Source organism: Cariama cristata, unplaced genomic scaffold, assembly GCF_000690535.1.
Source record: "Cariama cristata isolate BGI_N322 unplaced genomic scaffold, ASM69053v1 scaffold11086, whole genome shotgun sequence".
Classification (NCBI taxonomy): Eukaryota; Metazoa; Chordata; class Aves; order Cariamiformes; family Cariamidae; genus Cariama; species Cariama cristata.
In genome coordinates, this window is record NW_009623826.1 from 1 (window position 1) to 10,338 (window position 10,338).

General features: G+C 47.5%; 1 protein-coding gene across 1 annotated transcript; it reads left to right on the top strand.

The window, feature by feature from the left end:
• Nucleotides 1–19: 19 nt before the first annotated feature.
• Nucleotides 20–10,311, top strand: LOC104163806 (mitogen-activated protein kinase kinase kinase 2-like; the record flags this gene model as incomplete). Its single annotated transcript, XM_009702923.1, has 8 exons — nt 20–92; nt 2,034–2,126; nt 3,138–3,332; nt 4,251–4,399; nt 5,013–5,144; nt 7,906–8,035; nt 8,634–8,811; nt 10,083–10,311. Coding segments are annotated over 8 exons (1,179 nt in total), but the record flags the coding sequence as incomplete, so codon positions are not given.
• Nucleotides 10,312–10,338: the final 27 nt, after the last annotated feature.

A 10,338-nucleotide genomic window follows, 5' to 3' on the forward strand; every position in this document is an offset into this window, starting at 1 on the left:
TTTTTTCTTTTCATCCCTTTGCAGCCCTCCCTTTACCCAAACCCCTGTTCCTGGAAGGAAGACCCACCCCAAAGACAGTCTTGATTGCATGGGTAAGCACTCTTGAAGGTTTGTATTTGCTTAAAAGTATAACAGGCATGTAGTAACGAGACTGGGTAAAGGCTATTAGAGAGATGACACTGCATGAAAAGTAATTAAAAACAATCAAGCAAACCCACTCCATTGCTTACGTTACACTTCAAAAATGACCCTGCAATGACGAAACATGAATGTTCTCTAAAATCAAAAGACCCAGAGCATCAAACACCGGCAGGGCTGCTCTTGTCATCATCAACCCTTCTTGTTTCTGCAGCAGTAGTGGTAGCACTGAGGAACCTTTGGGCCTGGTTTAGGAATCAACTTACAGGAACAACAGTCCAAACTGGGTAGCAAGGGCCCTGAAGTAAATGGATACAAGCAAGTAAAGCTGTTGAACAATCAGAGGTGAGGTCTGTGTTGGAAGAAGTTGCTGAGGGGGCCTTGCTTTTGTATTTGGAGACAACTGCGAGGTGCTGACAAGCTGGAAACAGCCTTGTGGGATCACCTTTTGTCTCTGTTAGTACCCATGAGTTGCACTTTCAGGATCCTGACTTCCTACATAACAGAACCCGAGTCCCAGACTCTCTAGGGAGTTATACCTCTTCCACTTGCATTAGTAATAATCTGGAATACTGCAAATGCTGTTAGAGAAAGTGTATTGGTATCTTGCAAGGATCATAGGTTACTGCTTCATCACTTATAAACATCCAGCTGGTTAAATCATGGAAACTCTGTAATATTGTGATGACTTTCACTATTAAAAATGAGCAAATGGCAGTCAGCCTGTGGCCTGATAACTCATTTCTGGCCTGAGGCAGGATTTCTAGACTGAACTGTAGAGATGAAGCTGCAGCAGACCTTCCACGTCGCTGAAGGTTTTAGTACATCCCTAGTGGTAGGGGAGGCATTTTGCTTTGAGACACCACTCGGCATCGTCGCTCACACGTGGCTTACCGAGAACCTCTTGACCTGTCCTTGTTGCTTTTCTTGCTGACCATATTTCAGCCATTATGCGCTCCTCTTGCGCGCTGCTGTAATGGGGAAATCATGCTGAAGTGCAGCAGAGGCCAGGAACGGTCTCCAAGGAGCGGCTGCTGGCCCCAGGCTAAGACAAACAAACAATCAGAACGGACTGTGTCATTAGAGTTGGATGGAGGAAAAACAGGAGGTGAAAGATGGGGGGGAAATGACAGATATTTTAATCTCAAGTTATTCAGTGCTACCAGCAATGGCTTCCTGTGCTGCATTTTTTTTATTAAACAGAAAATATGTCCTTATCTCGCGTGTCCATCCATCTCTTTCATAATCTCATGTCTAATCTAAACTCTGATGGTCTTTAATCCCTTCTGTAAATTCTAAGTCTATCTTTCTAGCATTTAATCAAAGTAAATATAAAAGTTTGGAGCTCTGGGCCTATAAATTGGTCTCTGGATTTCAGAGATCAGGAGTCACATCTCAGAAGAAAGAGGGGAGAGATTGTCCTGTGTTAGCCAAGTGCTGGATTTTTACATTTCCCTGGAAATAGCTGATGTCAGAGCAGAGGTTTTGGAGTAGATGGATCTGGGCCTGACCCTGCCTGGCAATTCTGTCTCTATACTAATTTTTGCATTTTTCATGTGCAAAGAAGATGTTTAGTCCAGGCATGGTCTATGTTAATCCCCTCCCTTGTATTTGAACGGTGTGAGCCAGGGTCCATAAAGTCAGCAGTTAAACCTCTTTGCTTTAGCAGGACCAAGACCAGTATGTCTAACCCTTATTTTCCACTAAGGAGTGTGTGAATATGGACAGATTTCAGAGTGAGCCTTGGAGAATGTATGGTCGTGTAAATGAACAGCTTGTCACCTTGATCTTGCCTGTCATTTAATGTGAAGACCAGAACGCTTTCCCATAAGAAACACTCCAGGCGTTTGATACTGAGCTAATCTCAAAAACACTTGTGTCTTCTCTCCTGTCAGATTTCGACATCCCATTCTGCGAGAGGTATGGGAAAGGTGGGACCTTCCCAAGGCAGTACCACCTCTCCCAAAGTCGCAAGGACTACAGTGACGGTAAGAAAATGATGGCGGGTCAGGGAGGGAGGTGCTCAGTCCAGGATCTTGATGGCTTCGGACAGTGCCTAGGACTGGAGAGACATGGGAAGGAGAGATTTCTAATAAAGGGAGAACCACTGAGTAATTTGGGATTTGCTTCTGTATTCTGAAGAGCATGCTCTGTGAGACCTTTGGGGTCTGCTCTTGGGAAGTGCTGAGCATCTACAGCATGTGTGAAAGTCAGTGCTCAGCTCCTCCTCTGCTTACACCTGTTTTAACTTTGCCGCATGGATGACTGGCATTTCTCATCCCTGGCAATATTAACCTTTCTGTTCCCCTAACTGCTGACTTTGGAGGATGCTGGTTTGTGACCTTTACAGCAGGTATCTCACAGAGCTGTAGAAAATCCCCTAGCAATTTCAGGGTAGCAGTATCTGTTCACATCTGTTTTAAGCTTGTGAGCTCTGAGCTTTGAGGACCACTCCATCACCTTCTTGCTGCTCCTTCTTTCACTGTATGAGACTACAAGTGGTGGGAGGCAAAACTGAATAAGAATCGAATTCCTTTTGAAAAAAAGTACTGAGGACATGGAGACAGCATATAGAGCTTCTAGAATGAACTTCATCTCTCACTGACACCACCCTTGTGAAAGCAGTTATCATGACATGTGGCACTGATAGTGTGGTCATTTGTATTGTGGACTTAGGGGATGGCAGGCATACTTTGCAGTTTAAATCCCCACCTATTCAGAGTTTAATTGTGATTAACAACCGACAAAAACCCTGATGTCATTAAACTGTTGCAAACCCCTCTGGAAACATCTGCGTTGGATGTAATGCCTGCTGTTAAGAACTCTTAAATTCAATTAGAAATATTCGCAGGGCTTTGCTTCAGTTTCATTAAACTTGTTTCGTTTCATTTGAAGAGATGCATCACTGGATCTGGGCAGCAATGTGAGAAGGTGGTGATAGGTAGATCCAAGCTGATGTGTGCATTCTTGTTGTGACTGTTCCCCTTTTTCTCCTACAGGCCGGAGGACTTTCCCCAGGAGTTACTTCCCACAGGAGAACCTGTTTCAGCTTGTCCCTTCTAGCCGAACCAAGAGCTTTAATGGGGACAGCAAGCTCAGCACCTTGCAGTACGATGAGTACAGGCCCAAAAGGTGGAACAATTGTGAAAAAGGTCTGCAGGTCTTCAGCACCTCCCCTACAAAAGCTAGGAACTGTAAGTGAATCAAAGCCATAAGTGTCTGAGGTCTCAGTACATGTGGATCTTGACACAAAATTGAATTACCATGACAATGGTTGGACTCAGTGATCTTAACCTAAACAATTCTATGATTCTATGACCTGCTGAGTTACTGGGCATCTGCTGAGCTAACCATGTGTGTATGCACTTTGATTCCACCCCCAACACGAGGCACACTGCACTAGCTTATGTCTCGATGAGGAGGATTTAATACAGCACACTGTATCTTACCTTGACCTTGAACTGAGAGCGTGTGTGGGGTCAGCTGCTGTTCACCACTTGCAGAAAATGGCTTGTGTGCTGGACTGTCAGTGTGAAACTGCAGCAGAAACTTCCAGGACACTTGAGGTGTGGGAGCAAATGTGTCCAGAGGCTCCGTTCCTTGGCTTACATTGCTATCACACCCAAAGACGGTGTTGCAGGCTTCTCTGGTATTGCAAGACTGCCCGTGCTATAGAAATTGGTCTGTTCTGAGCCTCTTCAGAGATGGATAACAACCTCGGAATGACCAGTGAGATAAAACGCTTTACTGGTCCCTGCCTGGGTTGCTGCTCAGCCATGCTGTATCCTGCAAACCGCTTGTATAGCAGAGGGGAAAAAGTCCAACATTAGCTAAGCAAGCAGGTTTTGGAGGAAAGACTCTTAAAGAAATGTGACTTTTCTGGAACTTGTTTCTGCTTTATACTAATGCAGACTGGGAGAGATCCCCCCCCGCCCCCCAGTAGCACTGATGCAATTAAAACTGGCTTGTCGTCGTGCTCCTGGGAGAGGGTGGCTCACTGCCTGCCCTGGTGAGCTCATTGTGAGCCTGATCTGCACTCTGTAGGGTCAGATGGACCCTGATGCTGAAATCTGCCTGCTGTGCTCTTCTTTCAACCCTCTCCTCTCATGTAGCTCTGCAGGCACCTGTGAACTGGAGGCTGGGGAAGCTGCTTGGAAGAGGAGCTTTTGGGGAAGTTTATCTCTGCTATGATGCTGACACTGGCCGGGAGCTGTCAGTGAAGCAGGTGCCTTTCGACCCTGACAGTCAGGAGACAAGTAAAGTGAGTACGAGGGCAGGACTGCGTTCTGCAAACATGTTGGGGAATAGTGAGCTGTAGGCTGAGGGTGGAGGTGGCAGAGGGGTCCGTGTCCCTGATGGAGGGCAGTGTGTGGAGACAGTATGTGTTGCTTGCCCTCTTCAGAGTGGTCCCGAATGGCTTGTGGCACCAGTCAGCGTGCTTTGGTGACTTCTCTGCCTCCTAGTTCCTTGGTCACGTTGGGCCGCTCTGTCTCGGGTATCATCTCTTGCAGGTCTGTCTGCTTTTTCTTAGTTTTGGCCTTTGTGCTCCCTTCGCCTTCTTCCGACTCCGGGCAGTGCCTTAGCTTTGCTGATCTCTTCATTTACACCATTCCAGAAAAACTCCTTGAGTACAAGTAATAATAATAATAAGTAAACCTGTCTCAAAGCCAAGCCCTTGTGTATCCCATCTGTCTTTTTTCTTACCTTTTTCTTAGGGCAGTGCTCCTCATTTCTGAGCCTTATGTGGCTGACGTCCTTGTGGGCAGCTATGAAAAGAGTGCTCTGAAAACAGTGCTCAGCATCGAGCAGCATTTGGATAATATTCCTGAAGTAACCATTCCCTTTTGTCACAAAGCCTGTCTGTTTTGTTGCAGGAGGTGAATGCCTTAGAATGTGAGATTCAGCTGTTGAAGACTCTCCGTCACGACAGGATAGTGCAGTACTACGGATGCTTGCGCGATCCTGAGGAGAAGAAACTGTCTATCTTTGTTGAATACATGCCAGGGGTAAGTGCTGTTCCTGCTAAAGATTATCCTGAGTGACAGAGAACAGATTTAGACTGCCCTGGAGTGTGGTGAAATTTGGATCTGGAGTTAAACTGTTCAGCTGAGCTGCTCTATATCTGATGAGCCAAACCAAAACAGTGGATGCATCCCTAAGGCTTGGGAAAGCTTAGGTTGTGAGTCAGATGTCATGGTGAAGCCCCTCAACATGAACTGGGTGAAATCAAAAGCCTCGAAGGCAGGTTTTAGGTTTGAATCCTAGAGCAGGGTGTGTTCACAGTCTGGAATCTGAACTTGGTGAATGTGGCACATGATCCAGATCTGGCTCCAAACACTGTGACCTGAGCCCATCCTTAAGTATTTATTGCAAATCCCTGCAGGAAAAGCTGATAGTACAACTGTCCACCCACAGCTGTCACCAATTATTTATGGCTTTCAGCACGTGTGTATTAAAAACAGTGTTACTTGTAAGGCTTCTCCCGTTCAGGGCAGAACTTTTTGTTGGTAGCGTTATCCTCTTGTGCAGGAGTGGCTTGAATTTGTGACTTTGCTGATAGAGGATGAAATAGCCCTAGGGAAAAAGAAGATCAGAAAGCTTTGTGAGAGTCTAAGCAGAGGCTGGAGAATGTATGCGGATTAGTTGAACATCTCTTTCTCTGTTTGTGATCATGTGAATTACATCAGCCATCTAGACAAAGTCATCGGTTGGTATAAACCAACATAACGCTATTTACATTGCCAGAAGATCTGTTCTCCTGAGTACCTCCTGTCCAGCTGGATTCATTCCCCAGAGTGTGGGAGAATAAACCCTTGTTTATACAGAGATTTGTCAGGTCCGAAGGGACTATTAAGTCATCCGGTTGCAAATAATTTTGATTATTAGTTAACGTGCTAGAAGCTCTCCTAACACATCTTGCAGGTGAGTAATCAGGTGGACTTCTACATGTTTGAGTCCCTTCCAAGCCCTGTCCTCCCTCTCTCCCCGTGGGCAGGCATCTCGCTTTCAGGCCTTACCGCGAGGCATGGACGCAGAGGACTAAACCCCGGGAGTTTCATCAGTCCCCTTGCTGCTTAGTCTGCAGCGTGCCGATGTTTGTTAGCAGCCAGGAAACCAACATTTGATGCTGGGGCAGTGTCCAGCAGGGCTGGAAGTTGAATGTTTGGTTTTTTTAATGATAAACCAGAGCTCTGAGCAAATACAGATTGACTTTTGTGCTGCAACAACAGCTTATTTCATAAAAGCAGCTCACGGCTTTGGTTTCCAAGGCCAGTGGAAGTGAACAAGTTCCCAAACCTTGCAGGACAGCAGTTCTGCAATAGTGAGTCTGGCCAAGCTTTGGATTTAGCACACCCAGCTTGGCAAAATCTTCTCAGGGCCAAACTTGGGTGCACCATTAGCCTGGCATTCTTATGAGTGCCCCCATTAAATAGCTGAACCTGTATTTTCTGTCCTGCCCTGCCCATAAACTGTTTTTTTGAATTTATCCTTGGAAAACAGAATGGTCTATTTGACCACAGACCTTCAAGACCCTGTTTCCCCATCTTCTTTGGTGTCCCCCCATCAGGGTGAGGGAAACCAGGATAAGAAAGTTTGTTCAGTTGTGGGTGAGGGAACATACCCTGCATACAAATTGTACGAGGGGGTAATTTCAGAGCATCCCGGGTTACTTCAGCAGCACTGTGAAAGGGAAAGGAGAGGCCCATCCACAGAATCACCTCCAGCCTCAAAAGAAGGCCAAAACAGTAGCCAGGCAGAGCAACAGCAGAGGTGGGTGGATACGGAAAAGCTGATATAGTTTGAGTGGTTTACGGTCGGACTTGGTGATCTTAAAGTTCCTTTCCAACCTAAACGATTCTATGATTCTATGAGTGACTGACTTGGAGCAGAGCAGCCAAGTGTTAGCAGAACAGAAGGACTATGGCAATCTTGGATCAACCCCAGAGCTACAGGACAGGCAGAAACAGGATGAGTTTCCCCTCCTGCTTTCCAGCTAGCATGAATACTGGAGGCAGAGCTGGGTGCAACCTCTCTGATGGAACTCTGAATCTGCCTCTGGTTCATCCCTGCTAAAACCCAGCTCTGGCATAGTGAGGGACATCCATTTCCAAGTGGACAGAAAATATAGCTAAAAGCAAGGGAGTCAACTTCTTGCAGATGATAGATGCCTGCAGCCCTGCTTCCTTTCCTCTCTGATCAATAAAATCAAACCAATAGGAGCCGGCATGCGTGGGTCAGAAATTCAAGTGCTTGCAAATTGTCTACCCTGGGTCTTCTTGTTGAAGCAGTCCCACGTGGGGCTGATCGTGTCCCTCGTGAGCCTGTCTGCCTCATGGCAGTGGGGACTCCTTGCTGTGAGAAGTTGTGGGGGGAGGCTTCATAGAAGGCTTGACTCGTCAGCTTGGCCCTGAAGGACTAGTGGAGTTAATCCTCTGACTTGAGTTGTAACTCCTCATCAGTTTGGTCCTTCTCCATGAGCTATTGGTGACGTCCAGCCACTAGAGGGGGAAGAAGATCCGTAGTGTTGGCAGAGGTAGCACTGATACACACCGGAGACCATACCTTTTTCTCCACTGGGATCTGGGGCACTGAGGACAAGTCTTTGTCTCATTCAGCACTTAATGGATTTTTATCTTGCTGTTTCTACAGCAGAGTGGGGTTTTTTTTGAGCTGGAAGATAGAGTGGTCAGCAAAGCTTAAAAAGTTACTGTGACATGATGGTTCTGCTGGTTCTTATGGTTGGTGCATGTTGTTTCTTTGCAACAGGGCTCAATAAAGGACCAGCTGAAAGCTTACGGTGCTCTGACCGAGAACGTCACACGGAAGTACACCAGGCAGATCCTGCAGGGAGTCTTCTACTTACACAGCAATATGATTGTCCACAGGGACATTAAAGGTGAGTAGGCTTCGTGCTTGCTTAGATTTGTTCAACCCAACATCCCCCACTCCAATATAAATTCTTGTGCAAAACATAGTGCTGAGATCTGGCAGTTAAAGTGTTTTTGCCCCTGGCCTTCACCAGTTTGAAGCCTGAGAATCTTAAACAGACAGCTGAAACCAAAATCTTGTGCTATCTTCCTGCTTGGGAAGCCCAAATTAAGTACTCTTGAGAGGGATTATTGTTAACTGTCCTTACACATCTAAAAACCTGGTGTAACATACCCAGGAATTGAGAGGCCCTGGCACTCAGAGAGATCTGAGGCTCTTTTCTGCTCTCTGTGGGTGGGGAGGATGATCTGTCATCTCCCATTCACTGCTCACTTTTGGGAAACCTGCTGAGTGAGGAGGTGCCGGTGGGAGTCGACCCTCTCTGAGAGCAGCTGCCTTCGGAGAGAGGGATTTTATGTAATGCTGAGTCCAGCCCCACCAAGGCCCTCTGGGCTCCCTCATGTTCAGCTCTTTGCCCGTGCACTTCCTGCTCTCCTCGCTGTAGCCACTTCAATTCAGGTTGCTGCTTCATCTCTTGGGGCTTTTGCTTTTGCTTTTCACCCCAGGTGCCAATATTTTGAGAGATTCTGCTGGAAATGTGAAACTTGGAGATTTTGGGGCCAGCAAACGCATCCAGACCATCTGCATGTCTGGGACTGGGATTAAATCTGTGACAGGAACACCGTACTGGATGAGCCCAGAGGTTATCAGTGGAGAGGGCTACGGAAGGAAAGCTGATGTGTGGTAAGGAATACAGTAGAAACCCCACCACTGCTGCTTAAATCAAAGAATTCCTTTGGGAAGTTGTAATGGGAGCAACAGGTATAGCACGTAGTTGGAAGACGGAGCAGTGCAAAGGATGGAAATAGGAGCTGGATGTTAGGATCAGCTGTGCAGATATCCAGAGGGAGCACGTTGTAGCTGAAGGTCCCAAAACAGGAGTACTCAGAATCACGGCTTGCTTTTGGAAGCTCTTGTTACGTGTGAGGGTCATGTGCAGCTCGACCTTGTAGCTGCTTTTGAATTGTGGAAAGCAGGTTGATAAAAGAGCTGTTGAGTTTTGGCAGTCCTGATTTTAGATTAGCTAAACCCAGCTCAGAGGTTCAGGGGAATCTCGTACAGCCTCTCAAAATCTGCTGCTGGATGTTTGCATGTGGCTTAGGCACAAAGGCAACCAAAATCATCGGCTGCTTCTGAATGTTTTGATCTGCGGAGGATGTCAGCTGGAGCCTGAAAGACTTGGGATAACACTACTAATCCTCCCAATAAATGAGGAGGAAGCGCTGTCTTTGCAGTGTGCTTTCTGTTGGGGGCCCAGACAAGTAGGGTCAACAAAAACTAGTCCCTCCAACAGAGCCCTCCTTGTTTGGGGGAACGTAGGGAGTCCTTAGCAAGCAGCCATGTACCCTGCACCACCTGCTCTGGCTGATGGGAGGGAAATATGGTTCCATTTTTTAAGAGCAACTATGAGTGGAGGTGGCAGAGAGGTCCCTCCTGAGACGAGGACTCCTGAGCAAGCACGGGGAAACCGCTGAGGTTCTTTGCTGCTCATCTGACGTGCTCCTCAGATGCACATCGGAGGTGAAGTTGGATGTAGACAAACATGTTTCGTTCTTGCTCAGCTTCCTGGGGAACTGCATGCTATTGCTGAAACTGTGGTGTCTAAACTTGTTTAGCCCGAGTTTCCCTTCAGGGAATGCCCCGATGAGGTCTCTCACATGCTTTGATGAAACTTAATATCTGCCAGTTAACATAGGCGGAAAAGCCACCAGATTTAGAGCAACCTTGCAAGTTCTCTTCTGCTAGTGGGAGAGGAGAGCCCAGTGCCAAGGACCTGTGTGACCAGTGAGCTTCAGGGGCCACGCGTACCAGAGATGGGCGCCCATCTCTCGTGGGTTTGCTTCCCACACAGTCCGTTCCAGGCAGGCGCAGTCCTAGAGCCGATTACGCTTCAAATCCCGCCACCCCAGTCCCTTACTTGCTATCTCACCCCCTCATGCTTGGTGTTGTTGCAGGAGCGTGGCCTGCACCGTGGTGGAGATGTTAACGGAGAAGCCACCGTGGGCAGAATTCGAAGCCATGGCGGCTATTTTTAAAATCGCCACCCAGCCGACCAACCCCCAGCTCCCCGACGGCGTCTCCAACTCCTGCCGCAACTTCCTCAAGCAGATCTTCGTGGAGGAGAAGCGGAGGCCGACGGCCGAGGACCTGCTGAGACACCCCTTCGTCAACTGCGGGCTCTGAGCCCCTGGCAGCGGGGATGGGGAAACA